General features: G+C 37.7%; 1 protein-coding gene across 4 annotated transcripts in view; it reads right to left on the bottom strand.

Annotated features, from left to right (window-relative positions):
* LOC131242175 (exocyst complex component SEC6-like) overlaps positions 1-23,408 on the bottom strand; it is a 40,347-nt gene that overhangs the window by 9,341 nt on the left and 7,598 nt on the right. For all 4 annotated transcript variants that reach the window (XM_058240645.1, XM_058240644.1, XM_058240642.1 and 1 more), the window contains 14 exons: positions 23,268-23,347; positions 17,407-17,499; positions 13,449-13,475; positions 11,140-11,247; positions 9,501-9,639; positions 8,512-8,556; positions 8,336-8,391; positions 6,409-6,514; positions 5,961-6,101; positions 5,687-5,866; positions 4,676-4,759; positions 4,478-4,564; positions 2,257-2,301; positions 1,836-1,914 (listed from right to left, as the gene is read on the bottom strand). In XM_058240645.1, the coding sequence (XP_058096628.1) occupies positions 1,836-1,914; positions 2,257-2,301; positions 4,478-4,564; positions 4,676-4,759; positions 5,687-5,866; positions 5,961-6,101; positions 6,409-6,514; positions 8,336-8,391; positions 8,512-8,556; positions 9,501-9,639; positions 11,140-11,247; positions 13,449-13,475; positions 17,407-17,499; positions 23,268-23,347 (1,270 nt within the window). The remainder of the gene's footprint in view (positions 1-1,835; positions 1,915-2,256; positions 2,302-4,477; positions 4,565-4,675; positions 4,760-5,686; positions 5,867-5,960; positions 6,102-6,408; positions 6,515-8,335; positions 8,392-8,511; positions 8,557-9,500; positions 9,640-11,139; positions 11,248-13,448; positions 13,476-17,406; positions 17,500-23,267; positions 23,348-23,408) is intronic.

Below are 23,408 nucleotides of genomic sequence, written 5' to 3'. Positions count from 1 at the left end.
ACAATCTCCGTAAAAGAAGGATGATCATCCCGAATGTTTGTTTAATGTGTTACCAAGACGAGGAAACAGTGGATCACCTCTTCATACATGGTCCATTCGCACAGAGGTTTTGGGATTGCTTTTTTTACTTATTCGGGGTCGTATGGGTGTCACCAAGCTCTATTGACCAGTTTATATTGGCATGGCATGGTGGAGTCAATGGGATCATAGAAACAAGAAAAGAAAAGGTATGGCATTTATGTTTAGTGGTGGGTTTGTGGTTCATATGGCTAGAAAGGAATGATCGTTGTTTCAGGAATAGGTGAGGGGGGCTGTTGGAAATCTTCAGAAAGGCTAAATCTTATGTTATGGATTGGGCGGTTATATCCAACGTTATTTCCCTCTTCCTGATCAGTTGGATTGAGTTGTAATTTTATTTTTCATGTTTCTCTGTTTTCTGTATATTTGGCTCCGGCCTTCTATGAATAAATTGATCATCTTTCAAAAAAAAAAAAATGGTTCCCCTGATAAAATAAACCAAAGTGCTCCCAGGATTGTGGACTACAATCAAGATAGTGTAGAAGTTGCTGAGAACTGATTAAATGAAATGCAATACAAAAAATAATCTATACATATGTGAATTAAAAAGATGGTGCTAAGCCTCTCTAAGAACTAAGTGGAGATGACGAAAGCAATGGCAAAGGGAATGACACTTTAGTAAGATGATGCTCTAATTATGCTCCGTGGCCAATAGCAGATGTCCATCCATTTGAGGTCAGCCACCTCTTCCTACCTTAATGATTATATGACTGAGACAATGAAAGGCAACCTTCAGAGGGAAGTAATGAGTAAACAGTTCCTGAAGATTTGGACTCCGTATTCCAACTAGCATCCATGCAAGCGATGAAACTTGGGACTAAGGAAATCATGTCCTGACAAAATTCACTGTAGAAATCCAAATGACTGCTTTGAAAATGGTGGACACAAAATCGTTGGCTCCATTGTCACTGTCACTTTAATAATGTTTGGCACATCATTAGACCATTCACTATTCAGTTTGTCCAGTCATAAAATGGCTAATGCAACACTCTGACACTGTATCTATCACATTCTTTTAATGAAACCAACTACCATGGGTTAACAAACAGTGAAGAGATGGAAGCAGGCTTGCAAACCAAGAAGTATCCAAATGGCCCTGGTATGCCTGGCTCCCTTTGCAACTTCACACCCCAACATGTAATGGTCACATTGTCCACAAGACCACAAAGTCCAACACTTGTTTACCAGGGACTGGAAACCTGGCACCTCAGAGCCCAAAGACATGACAAGCTTGTCGGTGGAAGATTTTCCATAAGATAACACAGTATGGGAAAAACAACTTGACCAGCCCCACCCCACCCATCCAACCAACTTTTCTTTTCTTTTGTAAATGCAACAGAGTCAGCTTATAGAGCTTTAATCATAGGGTCAAGAAGCATCTCTTGCCTCAACAGGTACCCACAGTCCTTGAGATAGCAATGTACTCATCCGCTATCAATTGAAACGAATGGACTAAAATATATCCAGAAGAAAAGATTCCATTAGATGAATGTCATTTACACGACCTCTATAGCCCACAAGACTCGAAGATATTGCTGCTCTGGACTAATACCCAGACAAGCATATATACCTGGACTACTTGTCTACCACAAAACATTGCCAAAATACCTCTAGATGAAAACTAAGTCAGTCAGACCAAGATTTGCAGAGGGTTAGGATTGCGAAGAAAACCCCCAACGATGATAGAAGTATTGCCACATTATATGTGACAAAAGTACTAGAGGATCAAGTTGATGTAATGAGCTAGAAAAAGTTACCTTTTTGGTAAAGTTTAGCAAGTAACTCCTGCACTCCAGGATCTTCAAAGATAACATTAACAGTTTGGTGCACAGCTTCCTGCCAGGGAAAAACAAGTATAGCATATGAAAAGAGCGGTACAAACATCATTATAAGGATACCAAGGTGATGTAAAGTAATACAGAATGTTTTCTATGCACAATGAATGAAACATGTAACCCAGATATTAAAGACAATCTTAAGATTTCATCTGAAAAATAGATTTTTTTTTCAATTGATCTGAAAAATACAAGTAATTGCAGAAGACAAGGAAATTGTGCATTGCTAAATCTTTCAAGCTCTAAAAGAGAGTTCCACATGGATAAAATCAGCACAAAAATTAAGTTCCGAGCAGCAGGCTTTCCTAGTAGAATAGATAAAATATAAGGAACCATTACAAACCTTTGCAACTTCATGGAAGCCTTTGCAAGTATCCTCAAAATTAACCTGCAAAATAACAATTAGCAACTATTCAAGAATTAACCTGCGAAATAACAATTAACAACTATTCAAGAAAATGATTAAGGCATTTTATTATATAAATTTATGCGTGAGGGAATATTTATACAAGCTCAAAGATGGAAAATGAATTAAAAAATCGGAAGAAATAATTTACGTATAAGGCTCTAAGAGATGATTCCCAACATCAATAGCGTTAAGGCATGGATAATCTGAGGGGAAAAACTGGCTATGATATTTTATTTATATCATTCACTTGAATGTACGATGGCATTGCCATGCAAAAAATAATTCATGGAAGCAAAAGTTCATGCCAACATCAATGATATGGGTCTTCCTAACCTCCATGAAGTGGTGAACAATGTAAATGTCCACCGGACGACTTTTCTGTCCATCCAGACCAAATATTCACACCTATTAGATCTTGCTAAACCTTTCACCAATGGACATCTTGTGGACTCATGTTGAAACTTAGGCAATCAATCAAACAGTTAGGATGATCCAATCCACAGATCTTTTGGATGATGATCCATTCATGAGGTGTCCTATCAAATGAACACCCCAGATTTGTTACGCACTCACACTTCAAAGAATTACTAACAGGACATCTTGCACTACTCGAGTACAATATTCCCCATCAATTCCCTAGAATCCATGCATGTGCTCATTTATCCAGACCATTAAACTGATTCCCAACCTCTTGGATAGGAAATAACCAAAAATGAGATCAATTCAACAATCCAAATTGTGAACTCCGTAGGAAATTTAATGGACTATAAATAACAAGTAAAAGGTGGGCAATTGAATGAGGTTAGGATCACCCACTCGGTAAGATTTTGGGCTACAGCCAGTCCAAGAGGAGTCCCATCTACTGAGATCTTGACTTGCAAGCATGACCACCATTACATCAAGGAAATGTTCACATGGTTCACCCACATGGTAGATATCAGAAAACCTTCAATGGCATATTTCCTTTATCCTTTCCAAAAGTTGCAGCTTGCAAATAATCAGCAAGAAATCAGAAAAGATCCGCAATGGTACAAAAGGTTATGCAATTAATTCATTAAATGTTTCAAGTTTTCTGACGCACCAAGTTTATTGACTCATATACATTTTTCATAGACCTTTTTATGTCTGTAAAATATTTTATCAAACACCAAATGCCCGCACTTGCAAAAATATACAACCCAAAGAGGGGGATACCATAACCCATATTACAAAAATATCTGTGGCTATTCCTTGCAAAGATCATCAGATATGCCCTGAAAATTCCAAGGACTCACCCAACCCCTAAAATATCCCTTAGTTCTCTCAATCAACTGGGAAATGGACTTTGCCTTATTAAAAGTCCTACTGTTTCTTTCCTTACAAATCGCCCACAACACTATAAGAAGCATAGTTTCCATGGCTGATGGCTCATAATAATTGCCCACCAGGGCCCACATAAATTCGCATTGTAATGAGGGATGCAAATTTCGTACTGGATCACAGCTCATAATATTGAAGCACCTTTTGGAATACAATATTTTTCTTCATTTGTAATCGATGTTTACCTATTTACTCAAGGATGATTTAAGCTTTCTGCTTTTATGTTGTACAGGCATGAAATGATTGATTGTGACCTTCACTGTCACCCATTTATGCATGCTAAGGCGAAAATTTGATCTCCTGAATTAATTAAAATTGTTTCCCTTTTACCAATATTTCCTATTTTTAATTCTATTTATGCAAAATGAAATATTGTGTCTAGGTCTAACATTGACAAATGACAGCGGGTTAAGTTGTATTTGGTTTGCATGTATTGTTAAAAATGTCGATAAGAAAATCATCATCATCATCATATTCTAAATTTTGAAACTTACTAACACAACTTAAAAAGGTTTCAGAAAAAATAGAGAAGAGATACAAGTCTATTCGCTTTTATTGATTAAAACAAAATCACTCTTAGAAGAGATACAAGTCTATTCACTTTTATTAATAAAAAATAAAAATAAAAAATCGCACTTGAAGAGTGCCATAAGTTCAAGTTCTCAACTGAAAATTCTCAGCAAATTTTCTTTAAAATCTGAAGAAAAAATATTACTTGTTTAACACTAGTCTGCAAGACATCAAAGAAAAAAAAAATAGGGGGGAAGCAGAAATCCTAATGGAAATAAATCAAAACCTGCTCGGCATAGTTAGGTGGAAGAGCCTCCATGGTGCTGTTACTGAGTTCCAATGCAAGATCATAGCAGCGCAGATTGTTGTTGATCTGGTATGAAGCAACAAATAACAACAACATACAGTCAATAAACTTGTCTACATGAATAAACCAAAATTTTGCAAGCAATAACAATTGACAATTATCCAAAGAGCCACAGACCATTGCACACAAAGGCTCTAAACCTATGTCAGAAGCTGGTTCCTCAAGTCTCTGCCTTTCAGCTGCTTGAAAATCTATCATTACCTAAAGAAAAACAAAGGCAGCAAGGAATGCAAAATTACATGTCAAGTAAAGAAAGATTAACAAACAAGTATGCAAAATAGTGTGGACGAATATCACAAAAAGAAACGACATAACCATCAAAGGATAGTTGAACCAAGTATGCAAATTATTGTGGACAAATATCACAAAAAGAAATGACATAACCATCAAAGGATAGTTGAACCAACTGATGTGAATGGCGCACTCAAGTTCCAGAAACAAAGGCCTATCACCAAAACTGCAGATCTAGTTATCTGACTTTGCCACTAATAGGAGATACTCCTCAAAAGGCTTGAAGCTCAAAATGCTTCTTGACAAAATGAATCAAGAAACTTTCATCGTGATTAAACAGTAAAGATATCTGCAAAGAACTTTTTTGTTTTTTTTGAAAGATACAAAGAACTGATCATTTTCAATCTGCATTTGACAAGGGAGTAAGTGATTGTTAAATGCCATGTTACAAGGCCAAATCCCTTAGAAGCAAATAATTTCACTGAAGCTTATATCTAGCTCATGTTTTCCCTTAAATGATAGGTTTTCCTGAGAAAGTCAATCATAAAATTTCTGAAATTGTCAAGTCGGCATCATCTTAGCACCCTGGAAATTAGGGATTGACTTTGAAATGGTAGATTCGCAAATGCTTCACAATTGGCTGCCCACTAGACATCAACCTTCCTCTCTTACCCAAGCTCTAGAACTAGCCATCAGATGCTCACAATTTTAAGTTCCTATTCAAAATAATTGTTTTATCCTCTTTAGAATCATTGTCTTTATCTTAGAAGCATATTCACAACAAAAATTTGCTATTTGAGTAGAGGGACAAACATCCTACAGCAGAAAAGAAAATGTACAAATGGCAAAGAGTGAAAACATCAGTATCTAACAAAACCATGACAAAACAAAACTTGCCTGAATTATAGCAAGAGCAATTCGAAATAGCATGACATCTGTGCTATTATCCCGAACAATTTGTACTTGCTCCCCCAAAATCCTAAATAAATCAACAGCAGCTGGTGTGTATAGCTTCCCATCATCTGTTCTCTTTGGTGCGTCTACCTTATCAGCCTCTAGAATATTCCTGTACCATTTCTACAGAAAACATGGCAACAGGTGAGACGCCACTACTTATTTTTGATTGATCAAGTAATAGCACAACCAAGACATGAGGTGGCGACAAAGTTACCCTTGTTGTAGCTTGCATCCGATCAACATATGCATCCATAAGAGGATCCATTGCACCACTTTCTGAACAAACTTGAGCTAAAGACTCATCAACACCAAGCTCAATCAGATTTTTTTGGTATTCAAGTACCCAACCAGTTACCTACATGCAAGAAATAAGGCTGTAAAGAGAATTAAAATCAACACCAGACTTAATTATGACAAGCTAATATAACATAGAAACTCCACAATGACTGTGGAGGTGACCTCCAATCCCATCTAAAAAGCTCCACTTTAACCGTGAGAGACAAAATCTGTACGGCAGAAACTTCCTTATCATGAGAAAGATTGCTAAATCATCCAGATTCCATTGTATACCTTTTGCATTATTATTCCTTTCCCTTCGTGGTTAAGACCTTAAATATCCCATGATGTCAAGATTTCGATGTCTGCTAAAAATAAAATAATACCTTTAAAATTTCTATATTTGATAGCATATCCCTCTCACTGAGCAGTCTAAGCATCTGAATAAACCTCTCCGTGTAGAGATTAACCATTAGTTGGAAAATTTCATATCTGAAAGCAAGAAAAATAAACATCAAGGCAAGGAAAGCAAATTAGATCATCCATGAAAAATCACCATAACTAGATACAACTATAGGATTTAACTAAGGGCAGATATGCAGCACAAAACCAGAGAAAACAACAGAGAACACATGAAAATTTTCAAGCTATCGAGTCATATTGCATAACAAAATTAATATGTTCCCTCCACATATAGAGAACACGTCAATAAAGAGTCTCCTTGACTGCTTGACTAACAGATTATACAAAAAATAATAATAATAATAATAAAATAAAAATAAAAATAAAATAAAATAAAATGTAGAAGCAATTCTCGGAAAACATTTTAGTGAATTGTGTAAGCAAGAAGTCCCATTCTTAAGATGCTTATATGCAATGCAAGAAATTTTAAACTATAGCAATAGCATTTCAGGGAAGAAAAAACCAAACAAAGCTGTGATGTTAATATCAATGCTCAAAAAGATACCAACAGCTCAGAAACCATAGCTAAGGCCAAACAAATCAGCTCAAGAATAGGTAGACTAAAGTAGTCGTTCTTCAAAGATGCATAAAAATAAATAAATAAATAGTAAATGCAATACACACAGTCAAATAAGTAAAGGGACAATATACCATCAGTTGACATCATTTACTGAACATTCTTCTTGAAACCAAATTCTCAATATGGTCACATCGCTTAGCCCTAATAACTGATTCTAAAGCCCTATGCCACTGGAAGAAATCTTCCACTGCCACCTCCAAAACTGAACAAGATTGAAATTCCATATTCTTCTCAAACCAGACACCTTTTCTTTCTCTGGACAGCGGAATCTTTCCAAACACTGTATCCTATTTCGTTCCACCAAAGTATAACAAGAAAAGTAATGCTCTCTATCATTTTCAGGTATTAATTTCAGACCTTTTACAAAGGAATCTAAGAACCTAAATTTTAGAAGAGAAAAGATAGTGGTGGTGATTGTAATCCCACAAGGAGGAGACACATCTACCAAATTCACCAATTCATATATTGCGACTGTGGAATCCTAACCATGGAACAGGCCAACACAGTATAAAGGGGAGATGAGCAAACTTCATCCCAGGAGAGACCACAGAACATCCCAAAAGACCAGAAATACTGAATGCTTTTCAATTCAAACAAACCATAGAAACCATCTATGAGTCACCTTCTCTCTGTAGAAAAAAAATCAAGATAGACAAATTTTGCTATCCATGCTTTAGATGTGAAGGAGCTTTCCTGCTTCCTCATGTTTCAGAAAAGTGTTTTTCTCTATATTTTGGAGCGTTTATATGCGAAAAGACCGTTAAAAATCAGCTTCTGTTTCGTGAGTTTCTCTCCTTAGTATCCTATTTGATTTAAATGAAACATTCAACATGCCTTCTTCCTTTTCTCTACATAGAAACCAAGCACAGAAAGCTAAAGGATAGACGCAAACACAACACACATGCACCTAAATATCATTTAAAAAAAAAAAAAAAAAAAATCAGCTTCTGTTCGGTGAGTTTCTCTCCATAGTCCTTAGTATCCAATTTGATTTAAATGAAACATTCAACATGTCTTCTTCCTTTTCTCTACATAGAAACCAAGCACAGAAAGCTAAAGGATAGACTCAAACACAACATACATGCACCAAAATATCATTAGGAAAAAAGAAAAAAGAAAAAACCGATGATCCAAACTCCATTGACCAAATTGGAATTCAAACTAACAGCTCAAACGTTTGAAGTAAACATTGCTGTCATTAAAATGAAGAAAGAAACAATAATAAGTAGCATGTTCAAAATATAAAGCAGTCATGAGTCCAAATGACTGACCTTGGTGGAAAACAAGGGGCCACATAGTCATAAATGTCTCCAAGCTCCTCACCAATCTAGTCAGGATCAGAAAATTAAAGGAATCAAAACAAGTGCATAAAGCCCTTTTGCCAAGCATTAAACCAAAGAACAGCCAACAATAATAAAACCAATTGCCTATAGATGACTGGCCATACCATTCGAGCTTCCTCTAAAGCAGCTGTTAGATCCTCAAAAACAAGCTGCAGGAAGACAATGCTGCTGGGATTATTATCTGAACATATCGGAAAGTCATTCATATTGACTATTATCGTCTTTGCAACAGTGCTGCTGGGATTCCATCCTAGAAATTAAGGATGTCAACACACCAGACTCGGGCTGGGCCAAGGTCTGACCAAGCTCAGCCTGTGAAATGAAACCTCAGCCCAAGCCCAGACTGGGCCAAAGTAGACAGACTGAGCTGAGCTTGATACAAAATCAAAAGCACTCTCAATGAATGACAGGTTCATGCAAACGATTCTGTCAGGCAGGGCTGTGATTTGGTTATTCAAACTGTTCATCAGACTATCCACTATTCCACTCTATGGGCTAGTTAAATCAAGAGTCTGCTACATAGGAAGATCAAAACCCTTTGATCAATAGCGTGCACATATATTACAAGAGGATGAGAACACAAAGACAGTCCATGTCTGATGGAAATATTACAATAGTCTGGCTAGGGTCTTCCAATCTGAAAGATTTTTAGAGTATTCCCATCTGCTGTTGGCCAGGCTCCTATCAAAGGATCAGATAACTAAACTGTCCAACAATGCACAAGCCCTCAACAGTGGCACATTCATGCTGTGAGAGAGAGAGGAGGAGGCAATGGCCATGGAAAGAGAAAGACGGTGATGAGTGGTAAAGAAGAGGGGATGAAAGAGGAGAGGAATAGAGCTCATCATTAAGGAAAATGCCCCTTGTTACTAAATGTATATTCCATATTTTTATAGTTAAATCCACCATACGAGCTGGGGCAGGTCAGGCCTAAAAGCTCTAAAATAAATCCCAAGCACGGTCTGATTAATAAGCATTCTTGATTTATATAGCCCAAGGCCCAGCCTCAGACTAATTTGGACGACCCAAGCCCAGCCGAAGATGGGCTAGGCCTGAGAGCCATCGGACCAACCCTAATAGCAATGTGAAGTACCTCAGATAATAACTTGTCAAACCGTCCTTCAACAGTTTTCCTGATTTGTTCATAGCATTTATCTTTGTAGCCTTTACCCTGACTCTTCGACTTCTCTTGCATTAAGTTTCTAGGAGCAGCTGTTGCAGTTGTAGACTTTCTGCAGATTATAAGAAACCCAATCACCAGTAAATGCAACCACTTCAGAGACTCAGCTAACAACACACTCTAAGTCAACTGTCATATCAAAACTAATTCTTGTGAAGAAAAGGTGTATACAGAGAAACAAAAAACGATTAGATTTAAAGGAAGATTCAGAAGGGTATGCAACAGAAGGATGGAGCAGAGGTTCTGAAAATCACACGTCTGGGAGAAAAATTAAAAACTTTAGAGCATGAAAAAAGTTAAATAATCGTTGCCTAAACAACCATCGTGAAGGAAATTCAGTTGCTGATGCCTTAGCCAGATTGGCTACCGAAGGCTGGCCGAACAGATTGTATGAATCCCGTGCAACTCTCCCGAGACAGGTGCGAGGTAACCTCGTCATTGATAAAATTGGCATAGGAAACATTCGGCCCATGTAATTGGGGCTCCTTTCCTTTTCAGTTCTGTTCCTTTTCCTTTTTCAGGTAGCTTTTGTGCAGATTGAGTTATACGATAGGAGTAGTCCACCCTTTTTGTCGGGATACTTCTGAATGATTGTACATTTTCTAGAGTAATGAAAGGAAAAGTTCCAAAAAAAAAAAAAAAAAATCGTTGCCTAAACAACCATAGAGGGTGACAGCATATCAAGAATGTTTCAAATTTAAAAATTAAAAAACTGAATGGCAAAGGTAACGAGTTTTTCTTTTTCTCTTTTTTGAGAGAGGAAACAACAATTTATTAAAATGCCCGCAAAGCAGGAAAAGAATATCAACAACCAGAAAAAGAAAAGGTTAAAAAATTTTTAAAAAAAACACCCCAAACCTAAACAAAGACACATACACCAAAATATGTAGATGGGGTGCTGATATCATGTCCATCTACATTTACATCATTATAGGTTTAGTCCAGCAAAGAGATAGATATGAGAAACTGATGAATGAGAACTTAATGCAGGAGGGCTGACAACCTGCCAGAGACCTTATGATACACTAACAGAAAAGAAAACATTCAAGTCAAAACAAATAACAATGATAATGATGATGTTCAGTGCAAGCCAGGCATGGGTTTCAAAACTCTCTATCCATAATCCTTCAGAATTTATTTATTTTCCATTTTACGTGTAATAAGAGACATTTAGAATGACAAGTAAATCTAGAGTAAGGTTCATGTCACTTTTCAGAAATAGTTCTTATGGGTCATGGCAGCGTCACAAATCACTTGCTAATTCATTGGATGTATGGAGAGACAATTTCCATCAGCATGGAAACCTTTTCTTGCCTCTCAATTTGATTTTCACAGCAGGTGTATGTTCTTCATGTACAAGTCATGATCGTTGCAAATTAGATTAAACAGTGATCGACTGAGATGTATTCACGGTGGCCAAACCAAAAATAAATAAAAATCTAACAGAACAGCTCCATACAATCATGTCAAAATGGAAAAGGCCAGATTCCTTGGACTCCACATATACACATGCATATAATATATGCAAATGTAGGTGCATCTTCAGACCTACTTGGCAGATCTACGATTATTCTTGATTGATGCCATGGCACCACCACCCTCTGCCTCAGCTGCTTCCTCAGCCAGCTGTTGATCAATGAGTTCCTGCATTTCAACTATCCTGCCAAATGTTTGAAACACTAAGTCAATACTGTGGTAACTGTTTTCCATTTGAGAAAAAAACAAGCATATAGGATGTTAACATGAATCATCAGCAAGCGAAAGCAATAACATGCTACTCAATTTGACAAGGCCAGGATTGAGCAACAAATGTGTTAATTTCAAGTTTTGAATGTTAGAGATCTGAATCAGGGGTCACAGAAGAAGTATAAATTATAGAAAATGAGGTTTGAACCCCCTTACTCAGCATTAAAATTTTAGGCAATTGCCACTAAGCCAAAGGGCAAACATAGAAAATAGTTTGGCTCATTGCATAGTTAGCAAAGTGCCATGTGAGAAGGAACAGTACAAGAAAAGTCCAGGCCAAGCTAAAAATTGGAGCATGGAAAGCCCCAGTTTAATATAGTTTTCACTCAAAAACTGAAGCAATCATCAAAGTGTGTATTGTATAAACATACATACATACATACACATATATTAAATATCATCTCTCCCATTCCAAGCGATTATAAACCCCTCCCCTCTACTAAATCTCTCCATTTTCAATATAATCTCAATCCTCTATTAATGGACAAAGACAACCAATCCCCACCCTTAATACTCACCAAAACAGCTTAGCACCTTCTTTTTTTTTTTTTGGGGGGGGGGGGCGGGATTTAAAAGAGAGAGAGAGAGAGAGAGTGTGTGTTTTACCCCAAAAAAAAATGATTTACAATTCAGTTTAATTGAGAAATAAATTTTCTTGCTGGTCCTTTTCTTATCAATAAAAGAAATTTATTGGATCAAAAGAGTGAAATCAGAACGCAGGTTATGTGTTTCCAAAAACAATATAGACTTCAAACATTTAATGCAGTTGTTCGACAGTTCTCTTTTTTTCTAATTATGGATTAGACTAAAGAAACATTGATGTCAACTAAAGGATTACTCCACAGTAGTAAAATAGCATAATCTCACTTCAGGGCAGCAAGACAACCTTACATCTCTTGTTTCTTTTTTTTACACTTCTTGGTCTCTAACCTTTCATTCCTTTATCATACTTGGTTACCAAGGTATCTAAAAGGGCTTACCCCAAGATAAACATTTTCTGAACAAAACAAGTAACTTGAATGTCAAAGGAGTTTTGGTTGGGTAGGGGGTCAGCGATGGACAAAATATGGATCTCAACAAATTTACAAAGAGGTTGCTGAAACCTTTGTATCTTGAAAAGTTGGAAGGCTAACACCTGTCCATTGTCAGATCACACAATGAACATGCAATGAAAATTTTAAAATGTAGCAAGATACCGTACATTACTTCTTTCTTCAACTTTCAAATTTCAATAATGAATTAGACATGTTCTTTAAACTTACCCATAGCATTTATTACAGTTCAAACCAGCAGGTCAAATCAGAGGCACCAGGAGAGGTTCTTAACTAGACATTGCAATTCACTATAAAGGCTTTCCACCATAACAGAAACATTTTGTTGTATTTTGAAATTTTAACATGAACCATATTGAACTTATTTTTATCATCTATTTTTTCTTTTTCTTTTTTATTCTGAATTCTGTAAATAAAATACACAACTTAATAATATTGCAAGAAATGTAATGAATGAGAATCATATACCACTATAACTCTAGCCAAATACTTTTAAAAAATGTTAATAAGCTTGTTAATGGGCTGGTAGTCGCAAAGATTTAGCTTAATACTATTCTTTTTAAGAAACCAATGCCATAAGTCCATAGGTCGTTTTGCCTTCTTTCATTTCACGACAAAAATGCCACCTGGTTCAGCTTAGCGTTCTCATAAGCCCACAGGTCATATTTATCTACTTCAATATCACAACAAAATTCCTGGAGGGAGGGAGGGTGGGAGGGAACGAGAGAGAGAGAGCGAGAGGGAGGAAACCAATGCCAGTAAGAGACTTTGTGGGCAACACGTCCAGTTGATGTTCATGTGTGAATTGCAGATTTAAGCCACAGACGTGTTGGTCATTGCGACTAGTTAATCATTAACTTGCAATAGTCACACTTCAGTCAGGTAAACTATAAGTCACAAAAATAATCTGACTATAGAGATCTTTAAAAAAGAAATTTTAAAAAGCAAAAGAGAAGTGTTTGAGATTATAAGTTTAATCAAGCCCACCAATACCGGTAAGATGTAACCAAAAAAAAAAAAAAAAAACCATAATAATTGAAAGAGTTTGCAGAATAGATCATACCTTAGAGTGCGGACCAATGTCTGCGGGCTGTAAAACAGGTCAATAATTAGTAATGACGGCCAGCATTAGAAGTTCCATATAACCCACAGAAAAGAGAGACTACTGAAAGTTCAATTGGACATCATGACGTGCAAAAGAAATCATGTGTATATACATAAGAAGCCTCATATAAACTACAGAAAAGAGAAGAAACTGAAGGTTTTAACTCCACCTAGGTATGTATGTGCATGTTCAAATGCAGACAAATAATCACAATGCAGACATGGGTGTGTACTGACATGGGTGTGTACTAACAAGCTAACCCAAAAAAAGAAAAGAATAAATAAATATGTTCAAATGCAGACAAATAATCACAAAAAAAAAAAAAAAAACATGTCTACCATAATCGAATGAAAAGGCAAGCACTGTAAGTTATATGGAGAATGGTCGGCCCCTAACAGTTCTAAAAGCAAGTACTGGAAATACACGTTTACATGTGCATAAATGTGTGCATATATAATGTATATAATGACATCACACTGATAAAAAATGACATATGACAATGATTTTAAAAAAAAGCTACTCATGTAATCCATTTCCTGTTAACATGCTAATAAGCAAACCATTTTAAAACTCTGATCAACTTTATTTCTAGTTGACTATCATTCAAAGAAAAATATTGATATTTCCAGTTGACTAAGTATAATCAAGTGCAGTACAAACAAAGAACTGGCTGTGAAGTTAAAATTTTGCTTGGAACTTTTGCTTGAAGATATTAAAGGACCAACCAGCAGGAACTGGGTTGGTTACAATATGAGTGTATCTTCTGTTTTTTCAAAGAAAGTAAAATGTCAGTGACTGAAAGAAAAGCCATATTAATTCTTAAGTGGATTCCCAATTACTGTGGGCTTGCACCAGGGGTCAGCCTTAAGCCTGAACCTTTTCGCATTGGTTATGGATGAGCTAACAAGGCATTTCCAGGAAGAGATGCCATGGTGCATGTTGTTTCCATATGACAGTTTTGATTGACACGAGGGAGGGTGAAAACACAAAGCTAGATTGATGGAGGGGCACTTTAGAATCTAAAGGATTTAAAATTTGTCAGGAAAAAACAAAGTATATGGAGTGCAATTTTAGTAACAATAGGAGTGAACACAAGGAATTAGTTAAGACAACTAAGAAGAGTTTCAACATGAGGTCATGGGTTCGAGTACCCATTGTGGTGAAATCCCACTATGGTGTAAGTGCATGGGTGTGTGTCGGGTGTGAGTGCATGTGTAAAAAAAAAAAAAAAAAAAAAAAAGAATAAGACAACTGACCAAGAAATTTCCCAAAATGACCACTATCGATATCTTGGACGAGAATTCAAGAGTGGAGAGATTGAGATGGATGTCGCCCCTAGAATTCAAGCTGGGTGGAAGAAATAGAGATGTGCCTCTGGAGTCTTATGTGATCGGCATATACAACTTGAACTGAAGAGGAAATTTCATAGGATAGCTATAAGACCAGCCATGATTTATGGGACATAATGTTGGGCAGTTAAGGAACAATGTGTTCATAGGATGAGCATAGCTGAAATGAGGATGTTGTGACGGAGAAGTGGCAAGACAAGGATAGAATTAGAAATGAATCATTTGAGGGAACTTAGGAGTAGCACCAATGGGTAATAAGATGAGGGAAAGTAGACAGATGGTTTGGTCATGTGAAAAGGAGACCAAGAACTACGTCGGTTTTAGGAGTGAGTTGGTGCAAGTTGAAGGCTCTAAAAGGGAAAGGGGAAGGCCCAAAAGGACGTGGGTGTAAGTAGTAAGAAAAGACTCGATAACCTATGGTCTAATTGAAGTTATGGCCCTTAATAGAGTGGAATGTTGAAAGCGAATTCAAGAGGATTCATGTAGCCGATCGCAATTAGTTGGGATAAGGCTTAGATGGTGATGGTGATGGTGATGATGACGACAACAATTACTTAGTCTGGTTTGGTTTTAATGGAGTGTATCTTTTCTTTTTCTAAAGGCTTACCTAAGGCCATGTCTGATTCAGCAGAAATGGGACGAAATCAGTGGAAACGTAAAGATGCATTTCCACTGACATGACGTCTGCTAGTGTTTGTATATGGAGGATTTTAAAGAGATCTTCTGCAGATTTCTGTAGCTGGAATACCACGAATCAAGGGGAAAAAATTCAGTGCAATGAAATTGCATTAAATTTTTGACATACTCCAAATGTGCATGATTGATGATATGCTTGCGCTGATGAATATTACACGTGGCAGATCTCCACGGTAATCTAAATCAACTGACAACGTATCCTGATTGCAGCCAATAACCTGTGACACAAACACAGGTTGTCTAATCAATCCACTCCATCATTTTGAGGCCACATCACTCTTTCATTACAACTATTGGATGAACTCAATGATAGCCATCAAATATTACTCAACAAATCCCATTTTCGGATGATTGAGGAGAAGATATCGGGCACTATAATCAGCCATTCATACTGCAAAATTTTCATTTAATAGTGTAAGATCGTGTTCTCATAGTGATGTAGACTGTGGCTACAACATGTAACTAATGCGGGTGCATGGTAGTGGAGGAGGTGGTAATGTTGTGATAGATGTGCAGCTGGAATTCAATATAAAAATAATTGGAAGCCTTTCTTACAGATAGGGGGAGCATTACTTTTGCTGACACGGACAGAACGACTTCATGTACATGAGATCCAACGTGCCCATTAAGCGTGCCACCATGTTTGGACCGAGGCCCCAAAATCAGGCCAATTATACACTCAGGTGGGCTACACCATGTGAAACAGTTGAGATGGGAAGTCTCACCATTAAAATCGTTCAAATTGCATGTGGGGTCCACTGTCATATGCATATGCCATCCAATCCACTCATATGATGAAAACACCGTGATTAATGGATTCCCGCAAAATCAAAACATTCCAAGACTCATGTGAGCCACACCACATAAATTTATTGTCTTAGGCAGGAATCTACACCATTCCCTATGGTGTGGCCCACCTAAGTCTTGTATTTGACTGAATTTTAGGATCCTTGGTGAAAATGTGACGGCACACCAGTTGGACGGGGCGGATCCTAATGCATATTTGTCCCACATACCTAGCAGTTCGTGAAAGTCAGGCCCTCCCCGTGCCCACGCAAGTCAGGCTAGCACAGTCCCAATTCACTATAACTGGGACAAGACATTTCCATTGTGCCACCAAACAAGCATCCTTCACTAGATTTACTTGGAGAAGACCAAGGTGGAAAAAATGATTTGTTAATCATTTGAAATTTCTTTTCCTTTACACAATCCACAGATTCCACCAATCCAAACACGCCCTAAAAGCAAAATATCCATGTCTGAAAGAAAATCCATACTGATTACTTAAGTCTTTTACCTTTTTTGGCGCTAAAAAGCATTTTATGCAATTGAGTAGTGCTTTGATGCATTAGGATGTGATTGGTTGCACCAAGAATCAAGATATTTTATGATTAATCGGTCTGATATGGTGCAAAATATTAGCACAAAAAGATGCACCCTTAGTGAAATCTCTTTGTAGGGAATTTGATTATTCTATAACCCTGTTACTTAATTTCTTCGTCAGGTGTTTGGACGTTAACATGGTATCTGAGCCAGGTGGAAATGTGACCCATGTCATTTGATCACTAGTACTTCAAAATTTTATATGAGTATGACAAAAAATGGGGATTTCAACAATCAAACAATCTATGTTTTTCATTTTATTTAACTACTTCCCAATATTTATATGATCTAAAATCTTCAAAAACAAAATATTTATATGATCTAATGGGGTTCACGAGTTATGTCACAAGACAGCATCAGCAAGGGAGCCTTGGCTGCCTGGATTATACAACACCAGTTAAATTGAAAAGGCCAACCCCAAATGCCAAAGACACTGGAAAAAATAATTTAAAAAAAAAAAAAAAAAAAAAAAAAAAAAAATTCAATACCTTTCTTTAGCAAGATTAAAGAAGCTGGAAATATGTCCCCATAATATCTTCTCAAATGTCTCCCATGTCCGATCAACATCTTCAAAGTATTCTCTAGGAAAAGTTTTACAATGAAAAGAAAAAGTATCAGTAGAAGATCTCATCAAGGTAAAAATAAACAGCAGGCATTGTGCTTTCACCCATGAAAGGGGACTGGCATAAATCATGTCTGAAAGATCCCCAATTTTAAAAGCCAGAATAATCACTAATAAATGATTGGTTCTGTCACCCATAACTGCAAAGCTGATGATAATGGATGGCATAGAAGTGGACAATTAATCATGTCTTCCCTCAGCTGTTGAAAACATTTTATGATGGTAGCAAAATTCCATTTCAAAACCAAAAAAGAGAGACTACACAAAGAGGCCAAGAATGGCTGATAGTGACCAAACCTCTCATCACTCCCTCACCAGTGAACCTATCAGCCACATCAATGATACCTTCTGAACTCAAACAAGCATGCAGAGGGACAGTAAGAATTTTATTTTATTTTTTTAAGGGTAATAGAAATTTTATTCAAAATTAAAATAAAATAAAAGAGAGAGAGAGGCACCGAGATGGCACAACAACAACAACCTAAAAGAGAAAATTACAACCTTTCAAAGCATCTATACAAAAGGCCCATTCTACTAAATGAAACTTTGCCCTACTAGAGACCCGCTCCACCCTACTGCTCGGGTTCCGAAAGCACCTATCCTTCCTCTCTCTCCAAATTGCCCAAAGGGCAACAAGCAAACATAGCCTCCAAAAGGACTTCACTTGCTTCCGAAGACGCACACCATGCCACGCCATAACGAGGTCCCCAATTGAAGATGGCAAAGTCCAAGAAATATTGAAATTCCCAAGGAACTCGTTCTACACCCGACGCACGAAGGAGTAGTGGATGAAAAGGCAATCAACTGATTTGGCGCTTGCCATACACATGAAGCAAACATTAGGAATCATCATTGATTGCTTTTGCAGATTGTCGATGATCAAAACCCTACCCCTTCCCACTAACCACCCAAAGGTGCAATGGTGTGCCATAGTACCAAACATGATGTGATTGCCCAAACTCACAACCCCTACTCGAGTCTTGAAGCACATAGCAGAAAGATCAAACCAAGAACTGCCCAAACTTGTTCTTCATCCAAACCATCCTGTCCTGATCGCCTCTCACTAAGAAACATAGTTAGACAAGATCCAGAAGTGAAGCATACTCCTCAGCTTCTTCATCGCGAAGGAACCGACAATAAAGAGAGACCACAAGGCTAACTACACAAAAAGGAGAAGCGCCTAGTGACCAAAATACTGTGATCCAAAGAGAGGCGAACCATATTCGAAAACACCGTATGCAATGATGTTTCACCAGTCCACACATCCTCCTAGAATCGGACCTTCTCCCCATTACCAAGAGAATATCCAATCGCCTCTTTGAATTTAGAGTTCATGCAAGAAAGCCCTTTCTAGATTGCAATTGCACTGAAAAGTGAGGAATCCTTGGTACACCACCCACCCTCCTAGCATTCGTGCTTATCAGCAATAGTATCTCTCCAAAAGGCCCCCTCTTTTGTCCCAAACATCCACAACTATTTACGCAGAAGTGTCAGGTTCATCAACTCCAAATCTCTTATACTGGCTCCTCCCTCTTCATAAGATTTATGCACCTCTCCGTAGCCCAACAGATGGAATTTCTTCTTCTCTTATGACCCTAACCCCAAGAATTCTCACTTCAGCCTTTCCATTCTCAACAACACCAACTTTGGACATCTAAGTAAAGACGCAAAGTAGAGAGGCAAGTTTGACAAGGCAACTTTAATGAGAGTAATACAGCCTCCAAGAGATAGATACCGGCCCTTCCATCTGGCTAATTTCCTCTTAAACATCTCCACAACTTTGTCCCACAAATGTTTAGCCAGCTACCCAATGCAAAGGGGCAACCCAAGATAAGTAGAGGGAAATGAGCCCACCTTGCAACCAAAGATCCTATCATCTGATCAACCTCTTCCTTGGACATACGAACTCCAAGCATCTCACTTTTTTTTATGTTCACTTTGAGCACTGATATCACTTCAAAACGGCTTATAATCATTCTCGACTTATCAACCATGATCACATTAGCCTCACAAAAAATAATCATGTCATCCACAAACTGAAGGTCGATTTGATCTTCCACCTAAATCCGTAAAAGGGGTCTACTACTTATCCCATATCCAACATTCTTCACAAAGTTTCTGCTACCACCAAAAAGAGAAAGGGAGAAAGCAAGTTGCCTTGTTTGATACCTCTCGAACTTTGAAAGAATCCTTTCGAAGAACTGTTGATTAGAACTGAGAACCTAGCAGAACTTATGCACTCTATAATCCATCCTCTCCATTTCCTTCCGCATCCGATCTGGCCTAACATATAATCCAACAAGCCCCAATCAACGTGATCATAAGCCTTTTCGATGCTTAGTTTGCAAACAACTCCTCTCTGCCCTTCCTTATATCTCAAGACGATGCACTCATGCGCAACAAGGGCATTATCCAAAACTTGTCACTCCACCACAAATGCTCATTGATTCTTAGATATCACACTGGCTAGAACCTCCTTAAATCTCGAACCAAGAACTTTGGTGAGAATATTATATGGCCCTCCTATTTGGAGGATCAATTTGAAGTACCTCAAGCTTTTTGCACATGTAATGTTCGGAATGAGGGCAATGAAGGTTGCCCCAAGCTCTGCCAAAAGGCACCCCCTTGAAGATTCCGACATGAAGCTCAAAACATCGCCTTTCATAACATCTCAAAACTCCTTGAAGTACACCAAAGGAAACCCATTGGGACCCAACGCTTTATCCCTACCTAAGGAAAACACATTGGCTTTCACTTTGTCCTCAATAAAGGGCCTTTCAAGCGAGTCAATTTCCTCCCTTGACAGATACCTCGTTGCAACACTGAGGTCTTGGCATCGATTCCCTAGTGGGGGCGGCTAACAGTGAAGTGTGATTTGACAGTGGGTATACTAACAAGCTAACAAAAAAAAAAAAACTTCCTCCCTTGATAGGTTACTAAAATTCAAGTTGTCCATCTTTGGTCTCCTCCACCTTTCCCCTGCTAGAAGGTCTTCATTAAAATGGACCATTGAGTCGCACACCCGATCTTTCTCCTGGATCCTTCTGACCTCCACCACAATGTTGCTAATTTTGTTGCATCTAGCACAAGCACTTGCAATACTATAGAAAATTATCGTGTCCCCCAACTCGTTAAGCCAGATGGCTCTCAAGCGCTACCTCCACTTGATCTCCTCCTTTAGCCAACTTGAGCAGTCCTAGGTCAACTTAATTCGTAAGTGTTTTTCTTCTCTGATAGTTTGCAAGGCCCTTTCAAATTACTAGAGGCCCGTCAATGAGCAAAAAGTAGCTTCCTTCAATCATAATGTTTCCAGAACGAGAGGGGTTAATCAAGCACAGAGCTCGATAAGTGTGTTATTTAGCTTCACACCTTTACCCCGAACAAATCCACTTCCCTATAGGGCTATCAACAAGTCAGGTTTGGGTTAGGTCCTATAGTACCCATAATCGGACTAACCGGGTTCTAGTCTCGTTGGGTCGAGGTCCTTTCAGGTCCGGGTCTAGATCTTAGAAACCTGGATTTGATTGGGTTCAAGTGCTTGTCGGGCATCTATTAGGTCTTTGGATCTAGGTTTCAAGTTGGGTTTGTGACAATTAAGAGCATTTACATGGTTGGGCCTACCTAATGGATGGATTAGATCATGGGCACATGAGTCACTTTGACACACGCATGGCATGTAAAAAAGGGATCTCTTACATGTTTGTTGCTTAGGAAACCTCATTTCTTAATTCTTATGCTAGAATAATTAATGCATATTAACCATATATATACCTTTATTATTAAAACTGCCTAGGCCTAACCCAGACCCAACTAGACTTGACCTGTCTTGAGTCCAACAAGGTATATCACATGGACCTAAACCAAACCCGACTAGGCCCAATTTTTAACCAGGTCCAAAAGGTGAGACCATTGTTATCAAATGCAATCGCATATGCGCATACTTTTGATCAAATCGCATATGCCATGATGGCATATGCGATCCTGGCAAGTATGCCATGGCATGCTTTTGTATGCGATAAATATGCGATCGCATACTGCATATGCGATCGCATATTTCCCAATGGCCAAGAGCGGAAGATTTTTATTTTTATTTTTTATTTTTTCAAATTGGAGAAACTCATATCCCCTCTATTTTCACTATTCTTTACTCCAAAGCTCTAAATCTCTTACTCTTTCTCTCTTACACCTCCTTCTTTCTTACTCTAATCTCTCTACAATTATTTCAATTATGTTTATTTTTTGTATTTTATAAGTTGTGCTTACTTTTTGTAAATTGAGTTGTAAGTTATAACTTGTAAGTTGTTTCAAGTTATCCATTTATCATTAAAATTTCTTTCTTCGAAGTTTATAATAATTAGTTATCTTTTAATGTAGCTTGTTGATTGTTTTGTTAAAATTTATATAATATAAGTAATTAAATATATCACTTAATGAAACACACAAACTATAATGAAATAAGTAAAATAACCCAATCCAATCATGTATACTAGTGTTTTTCCCTCTTTTTTTTTAAGAATTTTTAGATTTATTTATTTTATTTTATTTTTTTTGAAAAAAAAATATGCCATGGCATATGCGATTGTGCGATCGCATATGCGAACAGCATATGCTGATCGCATGCAATCGCATATGCGATTTGACAAGAGACACAAACCCGACCTGATTTCTTAACGGGTGCAATAAGCGGGACACGGACCCATTAAAATCAGGTCAGGTAGAAATTGACAGCCCTGACTCCCCACATGGCCCCAGAAAAGCCATTAATCTCTCAAAATGCCACCTACTCTGAAAAGGCCCAAACCTCATTGATAGCACCAAACAAAATTGAGCTTAAAATGGTCCCAGAAGAACCTCGCTACATTGAAATGGAGCTACTAATGGTCACTTGTTGTATCCTCATCATTTCTAAAAAGAATTACACACTAGGGAGACGAACCTGTCTCTTCTTCAGCTTATCCAGAGTGAGATTTGTACTGGCAGCAGCTGCTTAGGCAAAAGCCTGCACTCTTGGCGGGGCAAAAGAACCCTAAACTTTGGATGGTGATGGAAAACCTCCTTCGGAAGGGCAAATAACACAAACGGACTTCGATGAAAATTTCAATCTGCTGTCTGCTTCCAAATTTTCTTATCATCCGCATCCAGTCAACAAACACCTAAGTTAACTTACCCAGGAGAGTTCTAAACGTTTGACATTCCTCATCCATAAGATTTCTTCTATGCATGGTGTTCCACACAATGGATCCTCCCAAGGACGTGTACTAATCCTTTACTTAGCATCTTTGCACGAGGATAACAGAAAGAATGCTTCAAAAAGAGTCAGCCAAAGGAACACCGTCAAGCCAAACATCCTTCCAAATTCCAATACCTCACTTTATCATCTTTTTCCAGTGACAAACAAAAGCCCATGATCAAATGTTCCTCCTCTCCAACATCCTACAGTCTATCCATCCTCTCCAACATCATATAATGATGTAGTTAGTGAGTGGAGTATTCAAGCATATCACTTATTAGCCATATATGACTTCGTAAACTAGAAGCACTTTCCAATGAATATATGTGCCAATAGAAGTACACTTCCAAACTAAAATGTTAAAGGGACCGATGCTTTCCTTCAAGAAAAATGTAAGAACTTTTTGGAATTTCCAGGTTGAATGACAGTGTTGCTCCCAAAGTATATAACAGATGATAATTACTTAAGAGTAGATGAGCAAGAAATCATATGCTGACCTTAGCCTGCCAGCCTCATCCTTGTGAGATGCTGCAGCAGCTAATGCAAACCTCCTTTTACCATCAAGTGCTGTTAACCTCTATCTCAAACAAGAGAGCGGAACAACATGTGACAGTAATATTAGAGTTAAACACAAATTC

Source organism: Magnolia sinica, chromosome 4 (genome assembly GCF_029962835.1).
Source record: "Magnolia sinica isolate HGM2019 chromosome 4, MsV1, whole genome shotgun sequence".
Lineage (NCBI taxonomy): Eukaryota > Viridiplantae > Streptophyta > Magnoliopsida > Magnoliales > Magnoliaceae > Magnolia > Magnolia sinica.
The sequence above is the reverse complement of the archived record's forward strand: the minus strand, read 5'-3'. Positions and strand labels throughout refer to the sequence as shown.